This window comes from Balaenoptera ricei, chromosome 1, assembly GCF_028023285.1.
Source record: "Balaenoptera ricei isolate mBalRic1 chromosome 1, mBalRic1.hap2, whole genome shotgun sequence".
Classification (NCBI taxonomy): domain Eukaryota; kingdom Metazoa; phylum Chordata; class Mammalia; order Artiodactyla; family Balaenopteridae; genus Balaenoptera; species Balaenoptera ricei.
Window position 1 is genome coordinate 83,682,395 of NC_082639.1, and position 16,246 is coordinate 83,698,640.

At 40.3% G+C, this 16,246-nt stretch overlaps 2 protein-coding genes across 6 annotated transcripts in view; one reads left to right on the forward strand and one right to left on the reverse strand.

The window, feature by feature from the left end:
* Positions 1 to 2,629, forward strand: part of SLC44A3 (solute carrier family 44 member 3) — an 84,065-nt gene extending 81,436 nt beyond the window's left edge. For all 5 annotated transcript variants that reach the window (XM_059926627.1, XM_059926620.1, XM_059926636.1 and 2 more), the window contains one exon: positions 1 to 2,629. In XM_059926627.1, coding sequence (XP_059782610.1) covers positions 1 to 99 — 99 coding nt within the window. In that variant the 3' untranslated portion in view covers positions 100 to 2,629.
* CNN3 (calponin 3) overlaps positions 1,777 to 16,246 on the reverse strand; it is a 27,207-nt gene continuing 12,737 nt past the window's right edge. Inside the window, exons 2-7 of the mRNA XM_059926665.1 lie at positions 7,887 to 8,008; positions 7,613 to 7,679; positions 6,649 to 6,786; positions 6,181 to 6,297; positions 4,190 to 4,336; positions 1,777 to 2,882 (exon numbers count right to left, since the gene is read on the reverse strand). Of these exons, the coding sequence (XP_059782648.1) occupies positions 2,541 to 2,882; positions 4,190 to 4,336; positions 6,181 to 6,297; positions 6,649 to 6,786; positions 7,613 to 7,679; positions 7,887 to 8,008 (933 nt within the window). The 3' untranslated portion in view covers positions 1,777 to 2,540. The remainder of the gene's footprint in view (positions 2,883 to 4,189; positions 4,337 to 6,180; positions 6,298 to 6,648; positions 6,787 to 7,612; positions 7,680 to 7,886; positions 8,009 to 16,246) is intronic.

Consider the following 16,246-nt stretch of genomic DNA (forward strand, 5'->3'; position numbering starts at 1 on the left):
AGTTTTATAAAAAGGATCAACAACTTAAACAATACAAGGGCACAGAGAGACAAGAACTCATTAACGAATGAAGAGGGAACAGAACTCCGGCCTTTGTAAGATAAGCGCCCATCAGGTATTTGTACCTGGAAAAAGTTTCCTTCTCCTAAGAGCCATGCGCAGAATAAACGATAGGGCCCGATGTGGACCCTATTCTTCCTGTTTTTGTCCCCACTATTTGACCACATTACAATACTAGGACCATAAAAGTATACAACCTTTTTTGTACCAACTGGGACTGAAAAACCTTTTAACAACATGTTTATGTGGTCAATTAAAAAGCACATTATGTAAAAACCAATTTAAAGGACAATTCCTCACTCACAACCAATAAACCTTAGCAAAACTCTCTGGAATGTTGCCCTAGTACAGAGGACTTTTCCCTACCCTTCCACTCCTGGAAACGTGCTAAATATGTTACAGCTTTTCAAAGTACAATTCTTAGATTTAGGGACAATTAAAACCGAAAGTGTAAAAGGAACTACCACCTGATGGGCGTGGTATAGAACGGGCAGAAGATTAACCAGATGTGAAAAGTTAAATTTTGTTAAAAGTACAAGGCTACGTCTTACAAATTAGCAAATGTTCTGCAGAAGCGGTTTTCAACCACAGCCCCACCTGAGATTGCCCGGAGGAAGGTTTAAAGTCCTTCTGCCTGGACCCCATTCCCAGATTTAGATTCAGTGGTGGGTCAGAGGAAAGGGCCACGGTGGGCGTGCACTGGCGGCTTTTCCTTTTTAAAGCTTTAAACAAATAGGAACATCTAACGTGTTGATTGGCAGCCTCGTTTCAACTAGATAACAGGTAAACTGAATTACTAACTCTCCTAACAGGACGCCCAATCTGGCTTATTTGGCAGGGCAAGCAGTGTGATATAAGGTTTCCCTAAACCCCTCTTCCTGGAGGGCAGGAAACAGCATGCTAGCTCGGTCTCCTTTAACAAATGCAAATTACAACTTTTTTCTTAAACAAGACTATTAGTTGAGCTCTGACAGTCTCCTTTAGGAAAAGGATTTACAACAGGGCAGTTTCTCCGAGGCATTAACCTTAGTCACTGCAGCACGATGAGCAAGTCAACTGCGCTTTTGTGGGTTCATCAAACACCCCTATGTCCTCATTATCGGCCTCAGCAAAAAACAAGCAGGCACATTTCACCCCCAAGGCCTAATAGAACCAGTGCTATCAGAGGAAATCACTTGGCTGAGAAAATGTCAAAAAGTGTGTTAGCGACTGAATTTTTTATCATTACAACACTTAGCTGTTTGACCTCCTCTAGGTCATAACTGAAGGTTAGGTTTTGCTAACACTTCCTACTATAAATCCTAGTTCATTATCAAACAGCATGTCCTATTCCTGATCCAGTATGTTTCTTAATATTTATTCACGCTAGAATATGAATATAAAATCCCCCCACCCCATCCCCACCAATGTTCCCCAAGATGATTTTAAGATTATTCCAAGTTGGATTTAGAATGAACTGGAGGCAGATGAGTCACAATGGAATAAGCAAAGGTCAGATGATAGTTTGAATCCTGGCTGGCATTTCCTGTGTGCAATGGGCAGGTCCCTTCGTTTTTCTAAGCCTCCTTCTCAAGCACTCAGTGCACTGGTGTATAGATTCAGTAAAGAAATGTTCAAGTATCTTATAACAGTACCTGGGAAAGAATACTTAAAAAAAAAATCTGACTCTACCCATCTGGAAGTTAGCCAGAAAATAATCAGCCTGTGGCTCACAGGAATGTTCAAAAAAAATATTTATTTATAAAAAATACAATGGGATAAGTTTATGCTGAGAAATGCAGCAATAAATACAGTGGAAGAAAACAGAGCAACTCTACATCGATACATTGGCACAAACAGGAAGAGCAAACGCACCCCCCAGACCTCGATGTCTGCAGGCCAGCTTTGTACACGCTCCTTTCAAAACACCACTCGGAAAAGATCTTGTCGGCTTAGGTAAGAATGAGTACACATATAATCACAAATGCACACTGATCAGGACTTTATTTAAAAATTAGCAAACAATACTGTAGAAACATTGATATATAAATTTCTAAAATGCTGCATCTTAAATTTAGTTGGCAAAGACCACATTTAGCTATAAGCATGAGTTTAGTCTTCCATGTAGAAACCAGATACTAAACTGTAAAAAAAAAAGCTTCCTATTGTTTGAAAATACCAATTTAAGTAGAGGATTGTAAAAATGCATAGATCTTTAATAAAAGAATTGACTGTACAAGAGTACTCCCCTTTCACAGTATTCCTTTTTACTTCATACGCGAGTTATTGGTTATGCTGTAGGATTTAACTGTTACAGCACTAAAAGGCAACTATTTAGGGAAGAGGCAGAAAAAGGAAAAAGGAATGTATGTAAGGCAGTATTTCCTTTAGGTACAATAAGCATAATAGTGTTTTAGGAAGACAAGATAAAAATTACTCAAGGCTAGCTTGGTTCTCACTGGATAAAAACAACGGGCTAAATACTGAGCTCCTCTGTGAATCTAATAATCAATGCCTTGGTCTCCATATTGGTAATCTCTGGGGTAGTCATCTTGGTACTCGCCATGATATTCATCTGGGTATTCTGCCTGATAATCACTATCACTGATTTCCGACCCATTTGTTCCGGTTCCTTGGCTTCCATTGTGAATGACAGGTTCTGTGGGCGCAGCACAGTATTTGGGGTCATATACTTGCCGCCCAAGCCCGTACACACTCATTCCTTTCTGGGAAGCGACTTTGTTGGTACCCATCTGTAGAGAAATTGTCGAGTTGTCCACGGGTTGTAATGTTAGCTTCTGATCGTAGATGTCTCTTCGGGTACCCGGTGCTAACATCCCCGCCTGGTATTAAAACATAGTATAAAAGTTAAAACAGCAGGTAAAATCTATTCTTGTTTTTTGCATTTTATAAATTATGAAATTCCCATCGAATGTGAACACTAATAACTTCCATTCGGTTCAGGGGTAAAGCTAGCTCACCAAAATATCCTGATGCTGACTGTCTTACAAAGCAATAGTCACTGGCTTTTCGAGCTAAGGTCAGCCCTTCCTTCAAATCCTTGCTCTGCTATAAAACTGCTATGTGGCCTCAAACAAGTTAACTTACTTTTAGTTTTAGGTTTCTCAGATGCAAAATGGAGACAATACTACCTACTTTGGAATAAGAAGATTGGACATAACGAATATAAAAACAAAGCATAATGCTGGCATACCTGAAAGCTACATCTGAATGCCTATTATGACCATACACGCTATCCAGGTTACCAATTTCAAAAGTCTGTAATACATTCAACAAAAATTATGCTGAGCAGTCCTTAAGGACTTGAGTCTTTCAGAAGGCTCTGAGACACCAAAGAGCCAGCTATTTCAGAACAACTACTCCCCTCCTTTTCAGAGTACTGTAACTCACCTCATTTCTCCACTTACGCCAAGCACATGCTTTCAGATTTAATCGATAAAAAAGCAAACCTGAGTGGCAGCTCTGAGACAGTGCCCCATGTGGCAGGACATATTCCATAAAGGGTAACAACACCACACCTCATGAGGTCACGACGAAAAGCTTTTTCAAACTTTATCCCCACTCTTGTTGGATGTAAGACATGTCCCGCTCTGATATGGTTATGTGCACACCGCCTTGCGAGGTGCTGGTGATCTATTTATTCTTCACAGGAAATACTTCCATCTTGTGTGGTGGTAGAATACTAGCATTCTCACCATGCTGTATTTCCATCTCCTTAGATTCACACATTTACCATGATGCTAGCTAGAGTTCTTTGTAAAACACCAGATAATTTTACCCACCAAATTAGTTGAGGGCTTCTTTAAAAATAAAAGAAGCGTTAGAATGAGCAATTCACTTGGATTTGGAGCAAGAATACTGTAATAAACGTATCTTTTTCTTCTGGTTAGGTAGAAAGGCCAGCTGTTCTAACTGCCAATAAAAGCCATGGGCCACACCATACTTGTGTGGCTACAGAAAAGGCCCTTTGATTCTTTTGCTTTCTCAGCAAATCTTACTTTCCCGAAGGAATATATATATATCGTACAAAAAATAACCGCTTTGGACTCAGTTAATAAGAATAAGGTAAGTGTGAATTTAAATAGCCCTTTTGTACTCTTTGAAACAAGTACAAAAAGGTATTGCTTACCTGGCTGGCTCCTTTGTTGGTGCCCATCTGCAGACTAATCGTGGTCTGATCAAAAGGTTTGTCAGTTTGCATTTTGGGATCATAAAGATGCCTCCTAGTCCCATAGGCTGTCATACCTGCTTGGCTGGCGCATTTGTTGGTTCCCATCTTTTAAGTTAAAAATAAAATCACTAATTATCAGAAGTCAACAATATATATGACACAAACAAAACTTTGTTCTACTGAAAAGATTTCTTAGAAGGGATGCAATTGACAAGTCCCTTCCGATGCTGAGGTTGCAGTCAACTAGATACAAAATCTATGCTTTTACAAACAAATTTCAAGGTGCTCACTTTAAAAAGAAAAATTTCAAAAACTTCACTGGATATAAAGCCTCACAACATAATTCATCAGATACAAACATGCACATAGAAAGAGAAGGACAGACACACAAAAAGTTATTACAGTGGCAGAATTATGAATAATTTCCTCTCCAACTCTTTCCCCTACCCTCTTTAGCACAAATAACCAAATTTATGGGTACCTGCTTCAGCCATTTAAAGGGACAGAGCAATCTTTGGCTAAACAACATACTTTTCTACTCCAAACATATTTTGCATAAAATGTGACAGTAAATGCCAGGTGTCTTCTCTGGCAGCTTAGCAAGGGATTAAGTTTCATTAAAATCACCAACATTTTAATGGGAAAAGAACCACATTTTATTCCTCTAATTCTCATGTCACTAGACAGAGTCAGAGAGGGGCAGAATGAAGAATCTGAACTTAGCAATATTCAGAGGAATAATAATTAACTTTTATTCCCCACTGAGAATAACATGGCTTCAGGACCAACCAGTACACCTTGTTCTACTGGTTGGGGACACATTTCTACTGCTGGTCTTTTTTCCTTAAAAAACAAGATTTATTAAAGGAAAACTTTATTACTACAACTCAAACCTGTCACTGGAGAAGATAAAAAAAAACACATATAAGCAAAAAGGAAGGGAGGGGAAAAAAATCACTGAAATCCTACCATTTAGACATTCATTGTAAAGATTTGTGTATAACCATCTAGCTTTTTTAGCTTGTTTCTGTGTACATATCCAGATACACATACATATACATACAAAAATATGCATGTTCATTTAAAAAATAAAATTGGGATCACACTGACTCTATAGTATTGGGTTGGCCAAGAAGTTCATTTGGGTTTTTCGTAACATCTTCTGAAAAACCCCAAACAAACTTTGTAGCCAACCCAATATTTTATGACCTGATTTGTTTTCCTTAATCTTTGAACTCTTGTATATCATTTTCTTCATTACTAGTTCCTTTTATGGAGCTCTCACAATTTAAACAACTGATTACTGTCTGGAAATTCAGGTTTCCAGTTTCTCGCCACTGACATGATTCTGTACTGTATAAAAATAAATCCATATGTCAATTATACCCTGATAAAGCTGAAATAAATAAATAAATCCAACTCATGTAGAGTCAGTCCACAGTGAGGCACCGTATCCAGCAGGTATCAGACAGTAAAGCCCTTCTTAGCATATTAGCCATTTAGCAGTGGTGTTTTTGTGACACTCTGCAGGGGAACAACATGAAGGGAAAAAAATACCTGAACAAAGTATTCCGCAGGACTAATAAATCATGCTTTACTAGGGTAAAAAAATGACTTTGCTATTGAGGTTTTCTAAAATTGCTTCATTTGGTCAATAACATTTAGGAATTTATAAAGTATATTTTCTTTAAAAAATAGGACAATGTAATTAGGGAAAAAAATCATTTCCTGGAGAAACAATTACTAAGTCAGATGGCACGCCTGAGGTTTCTTCTAAAACCATCATCGTCTCATGGGCTTTAAATGGACATAAATTGTACACACCACAGGTCCATCCCAAAATATACACTATAGTATATCTATCTGTTCCTTACTTATGAGAGACGCTTTGCATGGTAAGAATTAATGACATTGAATAAGTAACTGATATGCAATACCACATTACTTACCTGCAAACCAATTACACTTTGGCCAGCTTTTAATTTTCCTTCATCAAAACGTCTTGTTTGTTTTTCTGCGTACTTAACTCCAATGTCAATGGTTGTATGGAATCCTTTTGTTTTAGCCTAGACAGAAATATGCACACTAACTAGTGATTCTGCCAACAGAGTTTTACAGAAGGAACAACAAAGAAATGGTACTATCCATAGATGAAGGTTTCATTTGTTAAGACCCAAGCTAGGGGTAAAAACACATCCAAAGCCATTCAAAAACACCCCAGCCCTCTGAAATGTGAGTATTCTGATTAAGCTATCCAGTACTAGGCAGCTGATGTCGGCAGCCTTTCCACAAAGCTAATAATTACGGAAGAGACAGCCTCCTCCCTGCCTAGTCTGAACTCCTATGAGAGCAAAGATGCAATTAATCACCAACCTAGTGGGGGATTTTTTAACCAGTCATTAAAGACGTATACGTACCAGACCTGCTAGGGCCACCAGCGTAGTCTGAACCTGGGTCATGTTTCCATTCTCAAAAAGATCATTTGCTTCAAATATGTCATGTGGCTTCATACCATAAGCCTGAATAGCTTTGATAAAGTTGCCAATATTCTCCAACTATAAAGAAAAAAAAGCATACAACTTTTGGAGCTAAATACTGACATTCATATTATCTAAGAATTCTAAGGCTTTATGACTAGGTACATGATGCCAGGCAGAAAGCTACTTGGCAAGGATTCTCAACCAGATACGTGGTAAGCGTAGCTCTCTCTGGAAAAGGAAGAGTATTTTCATAGTTGGTCACATAATGATCTTTTTAATATTTTTAAGCAGTCAAGTTTTTTCAGTTCTTTAAAGTCAAGATCTTGCTTACATGTTTTAAAGAATTCTGTGTCTGACCTATCCAGGGCTGGAATTTTCTTTGTCAAAAGGTACAAAATTAAATTAATGCACAATTTATTATGTTTAAATTTTAATTAAAAAAATGTGTGGTTACTAAGTGTTTATCCTCATAACTCAAAGCATATGCTCAAGACAAAATATCCAATTTTACTTTATCATACACATTCATGAACTAAGACTATGCTTAATACAGTGCTCTACAGTCAACCCTTAGTTGTTATGTTAAATTCCTTGCTTTTTCCTTCATTTATCCTATGTTCTAGGACCTAGACCATAGGTTGTATTTCTCTGTGTAAGCTGTGTCAAATCCTCTCTGAGAGTATACAGACTAAATACGTAATAGGAAAACTTCTAAGCTAAACATCTAATAGTCACAGAACTAACTGTAAGTAATTACGGAAACATTAAAAATAACACTGTAAAAAACAATATAGTCATGTGCACAAATTTCTGCTAAAATGTCTATTTTAAAATTGTTATCAAGTTCTCACTGCATAAAGAGTAACCGACTGGAATCGGGGGTTGCTGGTTTGGCTGTTACCTGAGGCCAGTTTAATGAGGACTCGTTAACCTTCTTCACTGAGCCTGGCTGTAGCTTGTTTATGAGTCTGAAAAGAAAAGCATAAGTGATACCATATTTATTGGAACAACAAACAAGGACTGGAATGTAAAGTTGGTTCTTCTGACATCCGTAAAGGAAAGCATTAAAAACATGTGCAGAATATCAAGGTTTGACACCCTGGATTGGCAAGGTGGGCAAGACAGAGGCCTGTGGAAAGGACTGGAAGAGGGGCCACATCAGGACCAAAACTTACTCGCAGAGGATTATGCCATCTTTTAGGCCCAGCTGAAAGTTGGTGCCAATGCTCATGCCGGTCACCTCTTCTATCCAATTGCGGAGATCTTCTTCTGCCTGATGATCATACTTGGAAGCAATCTGAAACACAAGTTAACTAACTTTAGAAGTTTCACTAAAGCACCCAAAACTGCTGCCTTCTTCTGCTTTAATTATCCATTAAGACCAAACCTGTGACCTGCAGTAAATTACACTCATTGGAGTTCACTGGCGAACCTAACCATTACAGCTTGAGTAACTAATAAAAGTTTTTGGTTAAGGAGGTGTCATACAAATTTTGAACAACACATGGCGGGAAGCTGGGACTGAGGGGGAGAAAATATGGATCAAGATAAAACAGATTCCCATTCGTGACACACAGGAAGTGACAGGGGCTAATAGTGTATTACAATATGGCACCAGCCACAGGAAATGTTAAAGATTAAGTCATCAGTTACCACATTCCAAAACAGAGTGAGAGGGAGTGAGACCGGCAGGATTCTGATACATCCAACTATTTTACACAGTGTTGCGATACCTACCAGTCTAATAGTTTTGTTGCCCGGAAAGCTCTGGTGTTTCTATGCCTTCTATTCAGCCAAATACACACTGCACCCTACACACACACACACACACACACACACACACACGCGCGCGTGCTTTCCTTGTAATAATCATTGTACTTACACTAGAATACTGAAATTCTGCTTATGTATAGTCTGTATCGTATTAGACTCCTCACAGGAAGGAAAAGCATTTGATTCACTTTTGGACCCTTAGTACCTACCCAGCATTGCATCTAACACCCAAACATTTAATAAAGTTAAAAGTTGTTAACTCTTTACTTACAGAATTCTACGATAAAGGCAACATTACCAACACAGATGCTTTACTATCATACATGCTAAAAATACCTGCTAAACACATGTTTTGAAAGATCCCTTCATAATAAGACCATAAACCTCAATTAAAAAAATAATAATACAACGTAAGTACTGTTAAAGATCACATGCTCAAGTTCTTATGCTATTCCTTGTCCCAGGGTCAGTCCTTATCAATCAGAGTTATTAGGGAGAAGAACACACCTGGGAAGAAGGAAAGATTATGTGTCATTTTTCTTCTCATTAGCACAGGTGAAAGTGCCAACAAACACACAGGCAATGCCCAGGGGGATGGTAATGACGGTGAGCTTAGGAGTCAGCTGCAGTGTTGCTGGAAATGGAAATAATCAGTAGAAATGTTTGCCTCTGTAACACACGATTAGGTTTAATTACCGAAAGAAATGAGATGGCATGAGGACATTTTCGTCATGGAGAGGCCCTCCAAGTTCCAGTCTACCCCAGTCACAGAGGAAACCTTCCCCCTGCCCCCCACCAAGTGTGGAGGAGGGGCCTCTGCTTCACCAGAGGGCAAATGACTTCACTAAGTGCTGTGTCATTTAAGGAGACAGCAAGTCCTCACCGTGTGCACTGCTTTCCAAGTTAGAGAAATGGGTCTACACCTTTGAAGAATAATGGATAATTTATTTAAGCTGTAGATTTAGTTAACCAGCATCACAAATGGAAATTCAATGCGTTTATATTTTCATGTTAAGATAACTAACACTGTGCAGTGTTTCCTGGATCAAGTTTTGGCTTGGAGGTTAGTTTATGAGAGAGCTCAGGCAAATGTTAATGTGTTAATTTCCTGCTCCCGGGACCCCCAACCCCTGAAAATCGCACATCTATTCTGACTTCCTGCCAGTCTGAGGTACAGGTACACTGGCATCTGGCTGTGTGGACAGGGAAGGAGGAGGTAGTAACGCGCGAAGCTTCTGCCACAGGGACACGCAGCCTCTGGTGCGCAGGAGGGAGCCATCGTTCCTGTTACGCCCCAGACAACAGTCCTGGATAATGTACCTCCTCAACACATCAAACACATCCACTTACACACGGCACCTTTAGAAAACGGATAAATAATAGATTAGAAAAATTTTAAGACGGCTATATTTTTCACACTGGAGTCTTGTTCTAGGTGGCTAGAAAAAGAAATTCTCTCTATATGAATTTGGGGGTAGGGGGAAACAGAAAGGCACAGGTAAGGAAGAAAAGTAGGAAGTAGTACTCCTTAAGCATCAGCTATGAAAAGCAATATCTAAGAGTGAGTTGAATTTTTTTCAAAAGCAAAGCACTCTCTACTAGGAGATGCATTTCAATAAATCTAAAGAAACACAATATGCTAGGGTAGGAGGGGCTCTGCCTTGGCTAGAGCCTGGCTCCCCCCATCTTGGGACACCGGTTCATTCGTCTCACTTCTGAACCAGTTCCTGTCTGTACGACAGGAAGGCTGGCTGCATAAGGGCACTAGGTCTCCTCCCATTCTAAGCTGTGTGTTAAATAACTTGGTCAATCAGCAAAAATTGTAAAGAAATTCTTTCTCTTCATTTTTTCAAATGTAGAGTTGGAAGTTATGTTGGAGGAGTTTTGTCTTTCCTGGGGGGTGGTGGTTAGTGGGGGTGGTAATTCTCAACCAAACGAGACCCATTTTTATTCAACCAAAAAAACATAAAAGCCTATTTATGTTTCCTTTGTTCAAAATGTTTCTGACAGGTTCAGTGCCGTGCCCCAAACCACAGAGTGATTACAGATCTAACATGAAATATCCGAGTAGGAACGCCAGGGAGAATTTTCATCTCCTCTGTTCACTGTTCTAATCAAGGGAATGATGAAAGAAAAATCAAGGACTGGACTCAGATGAACCCAGGTTCAAACCCTGACTCTGACTAGTTACATGTGGGGCTCTGGGTGGCTCACTGACTCAGTCTCTGAGACTTAATGTAATAGCACATGCACAGAAAAAATTCTTAAGCATGTACATGCAAAGCCAAGAGCCCAGGTGATAAACTAAAAATGAAAACTAGGTATGCTTCCACATCATATAACTATTGGTTTTGACTTAGAGTTTTCCTTTAAGTGAAGGAGCAGCAAGGATTCTTCTACCCAAATACTGCTAATAAATGAGCTTTCTGAAGTCACGTCAGCTAAATAGAATGCAAGATTTAGGAATGTGTCCTTTTTTTTTTTTAAGTTCAAAATTAAAAAAGAAAAAAATTCTTCAAAATCATCTAGGGAAAAAGTCTATTTCAAGTTGTCTCTTAGCTTCTGGCCTGCAGCTCTGCTCCACAGGATACAGAAATCATAAGTTTCCTTTAAAAGTATACTAGAATACAACCCAAGCTAATATAATTATATTCTTTAACTACACAGGTTATTTTTAAATAGTTTGTTATACACATCTTTTAAAATCAAGGTACTGAGAGCAATTAAAAATAAATGTAAGCTTTGGCCAATAAACTTTATTTACTATTTTCATCTAAAAAGCCTTAGGGGCTTCCCTGGTGGCGCAGTGGTTGAGAGTCTGCCTGCTAATGCAGGGGACACGGGTTTGAGCCTTGGTCTGGGAAGATCCCACATGCTGCGGAGCAGCTGGGCCCGTGAGCCACAACTACTGAGCCTGCGCGTCTGGAGCCTGTGCTCCGCAACAAGAGAAGCCGAGATAGTGAGAGGCCCCCGCTTGCCACAACTAGAGAAAGCCCTCGCACAGAAACGAAGACCCGACACAGCCAAAAAAAAAAAAAAAAAAAAAAAAAAAAAAAAAAAAAAAAAGCCTTAATTACTGAACATCAGGCAGGAAGTTAATGCTGGTATTTCCTTCTCAGAACAAGAAAGTTAGCTTCAAAAATTACTTAATCTTATCTCATTAATACCTCATGGAAATTTCACTCCAGTCTGTTTAAAAATCATTCCTCCAAGTTGTTTATAAACATTCACTTCTTTACTATTCTTTAAGATTTATTTTATTTGACCTTCCTAAGCGGATTTCAGAATTTCTGCCTGGTGCGTTCAAGTCCACAGCAGCCCCTTGTTCCTCACACGGCCCTGCCTCCTTGCCTAAACACCCACGAATTCTCTGCAGCGGGGCCTCCCAACTCTTCTCACATCAAGACACATTTGCAAATGACTTTTGTACGGTCGCTGAGAACACCTGCCAGAGGCTTCTCGCTAAAGCTCACCAAACGCCCCCCCCCACCCACCCCAAATACAATCAAAAAGCAAAGAAATGAAGACGGAGAAAAAAGCCTCTAGGGCATCTGATGGGACTGACCATCCTCCTGCCATCCAGTGCTTCTGAGCCCAGGGCCCGTGCCCAGAGTGGCTGCGGCCTCTGCTGTCCCTGCTTCTCCTCAGAGCAGCTAAGAGCACCAGTCTGGAGTCACCCTCCAGTACAAAGGCCTTTCTTCTGGATTTCTAAAATAGCACTTGTTTATTTTTATTTATTTTTTTTAGGCCACCTGTTGAGGACCTCTTTTTTTTAAAATAAATTTATTTATTTTATTTATTTTTGGCTGCGTTGGGTCTTCGTTGCTGTGCGTGGGCTTTCTCTAGTTGCGGTGAGCAGGGGCTCTTTGTTGCGGCGCGCGGGCTTCTCATTGCAGTGGCTTCTCTTGTTGCGGAGCACAGGCTCTAGGCGCGCGGGCTTCAGTAGTTGTGGCGCGTGGGCTTCAGTAGTTGTGGCGCACGGGCTTAGTTGCTCTGCGACATGTGGGGTCTTCCTGGACCAGGGCTCGAACCCGTGTCCCCTGCATTGGCAGGTGGACTCTCAACCACTGTGCCACCAGGGAAGTCCCACAGCACTTGTTTTAAAAAAATTAAACAGGTATAAGTATGTAGAGCACGCGTTCTCAGTGGGGGGGGGGGGTGATACCGCCTCCCAAGGGAGTGAAAACCACCTTAGATATTACAATAATTTGTGACCCTCCCCAACAAACTCTGTTCCCTTGTTTTAAATTTGGTGGAGGTCGGGAGGCAATTAGGAAAAACGTCTAAAAAGACTCTTTGGGAAAGAGATGTGGAAAACAAAGTTGAGAAACACTAGACAGAGTGAAAAAGTACAGGTCTCTCTTCACCCCTCCTCCAAATCCTACTCCCTTTCCCACCTCCCCAGAAGTAAGCTCCTGTCCTGTCTGCCAAGTCTTCTTCCAGACCACATGCACATGTCTTATAGTGAATCGTGTACAGAACAGCACTAGAAAAAGATCCCCTTCAACAACACAAGCCCTGAGGGCCCAAACTTCCTAGCAGTAAAGGGAGACACTAGATCAGATAAAAGCCCGCTCCTTCTGGCTGTTAAGAATTGCCCAGCCCTTCCTGGCACTGAGGTCTGAGAAGTTTCCCTCGCAGAATCCCTAAGAGGGGATACTGAGTAATGAGGGAAACCGAGCTTCTAAAACATCTCCACAAACTGACCCGAACAGTGCTGTTCCACACTGTTCTATGGAGCATTTGGTCAAGACGCAATTTAGTAGAAAGATGGGGCTGTACCTGGCATGATGCAGAGTGATGATCATATATGTATGAGAACTGTCTGACAGCCGGCTTATACCCAGGATATTGTAGAATCTGCTAAAGAATTAAGACATGTCTTTCCTCTATATTCCTTCCCACAGTACATTTTTTATCCCATCAGTCGTTAAAACCTGAAGCAGACAGACAGGTTACTGTCTCTGGTGGTTACAAGAGTGTCCCCCAAATATCAGTCGTGCCTGAACTCTCACTAGATGCCATTTTGAGCCACCAGAATAATCCAGCATTACCCCAAACTCTCTAAGTAAAATCATATTCAGTGTCAGCTTCCCTTTCTTTCAAGTGATCCTTGTGTGTCTTGGATTCTTCCTTCAACTTCTTTCTGCATCACTCCTTCCTTTTGTCCTTCATTCAAATGGCCACTTTGTAACAGGCATGGTTCAAAGGCAAAGTCTCTGTCCTAAAAGCTGACATTCTAGGGCTTCCCCAGTGGCACAGTGGTTGAGAATCTGCCTGCTAATGCAGGGGACACGGGTTCGAGCCCTGGTCTGGGAAGATCCCACATGCCGCGGAGCAACTAGGCCCGTGAGCCACAACTACTGAGCCTGCGCGTCTGGAGCCTGTGCTCCGCAACAAGAGAGGCCGCGATAGTAAGAGGCCCGCGCACCGCGATGAAGAGTGGCCCCCGCTTGCTGCAACTAGAGAAAGCCCTCGCACAGAAACGAAGACCCAACACAGCCAAAAATAAATAAATAAATAAATTTATAAAAAAAAAAAAAAGCTGACATTCTAGTGGAAAGAGACAAATATTAAATAAGGTGTGTTAAGACATTCGTCAAAAAAAGAATAAAGTAGGGTATTTAAAAAAAGGGGAGACCAGAAAGACTGGGACCACCACAGACTCAGACAAGAAACGAACAGTAAATTTCCATCTGCGACATCAAGATGCCGCTTCCCTTCCTTTGCTTTATGACTTGTCCTTGTTGATATCTCATGCAAGAGAATGAACAGGCTTTAACAGGGTTGACCTACCTTAAACCCTTCCCCCAACAGATCCTCCAAACATGTAAAATACCTTTGCAAATTTTTAAGTATTCACGCTGGGGATACAACAGACCAAAGATCACATGCTGTGAAGTCAAACTTCAAAAACTTCCAAAAACTGTGTTCCCAGTTCCAGAGTGACATAAGTAAGTAACTTAACCCTGGTGACCTCATTTCTTGCAATTTGTCTCCTTCCTTCCAGGGCCATTGTGAGGAGGAAGCCCATCTCAGTGCCTGACACACCTCAGAATTAACACTTGCCATTTATATCAGCTTGAGTACGGAACTGGTATGAACCAAACCCCACTGCAACCTGTTCCCTTTACCGTCTACAATTCAAAAAGAGCATTCCACCACAGACAGGCTCACCTCAGATACTGCCCGTCCCCACCGTCCATTCCCGTCACCACACATCTCCACTCTCCTTCCTGCCTGTGTTTGCAAATTCTCATTCTCTTCCAGATTACTTACTGCTGGTGAAAGGGATGAAGTAACTATTTTTTTTTTAAGTGAGTTTGTCAAAAAGGAAGCAGATTCACAGACATAAGAGAACTAGTAGTTATGGGGGGGGGCAATTTAGGGGTTGGGGGGTGGGAGGTACAAACTACTGGGTGTAAGACAGGCTCAAGGATGTATTGTACAACATGGGGAATACAGCCAATATTTTGTAAAAACTGTAAACGGAAAGGAACCTTTAAATATTGTATAAATTTTTTTAACTTTTTAAATAAATAATAATAAAAATAAAAAGTATAAAATTAAAGAAAATAAAAAAGAAGTAGCTAGTACAAATGTTCAGTCTACTATCATCAACTTTAAACACTGGATTAAAATCAGATCCTGTGGGAATGATAAATACCAAATGTAAGACAGCAATTTCTACAGGAAGAAAGAATGGGATCAGAGAGCAATTGTATTTTTAATATATATTTTTACTTTAAACTGGAAAAAAATTTTTTTAATTTAAAAAATTAAAAGTGGGTTTGTATTTTATGGGGAGTAGTGAGTAGGAATTCTAGAGAAAATCACTTTACATTGATGTCAAGGTAGATTGCGTGCCTTCTTCAAGTTCACTATAGAATCTGAGACTCATTCTATGGCATGAACTTACTAAATATTTGAGAGGAAATTACTATATATTCCAAAACTAGGGAAAATCACATCTGCCTGGGGTAAACCAGAGTGACGTCTAAGGGCATTTTAAATTTTGGCCCTTCTCTGAGAGGTACAGCCAGATCTTCAGATCAAGGTATCAGCATATGGCACCAGCACAAATTTTTCCCTCCAAACATGTATAGTCAAATAAATACAAAGATACTATGACTCAACGTATGAATACTGTGAAACTGACAAGAAATGAAAGATGTTAAAATAACTTAAGAGGAGTTGGTCCAGTGCCTAAAGCGAATACTATAACTAACAAATGGTAGGAAAAATGCAGAAACGATAGAAGGTCGACTTTGTCTTCTCTATCTAGAAAATGACCATCAGACTACAAAGCTTAGAACATACATAGTTAAAGGTGGATTTTGAAAGTTGAAACTTAAACAGTGAGGAAGTAATCACAGAGGCTGGATTCCCAGAAAAATCTAGACTCAGAAATAATGATTAATAAAGATGTGCACACTGAATAGCTCACCATGTGAGAAATCTTGGCAGACAGTAGTAACAGGAACCTAGAGATGGGCCCACTCCTGCCCACTCCCACCCGAAGTCAAGGGTGTCTCCATTACAGGCTGAAGAACCCGGCTGTCACGCTCGAGTGGACTACAGAGAGAGGGTGTGCACTCGGAGGGGCAGGGCGGTCATCACCAGGAGCCAGGGTAGGTATGCGAGGCATATCCAAGAACACCTGCCTATGTCTTCTTGAGGTCAAAACAGGCTTCATTCATCTTTCTACCCCTAGAGCCCATGCCTGACCCATAGTGGGTACTCAGTAAATGATTTTTTATTT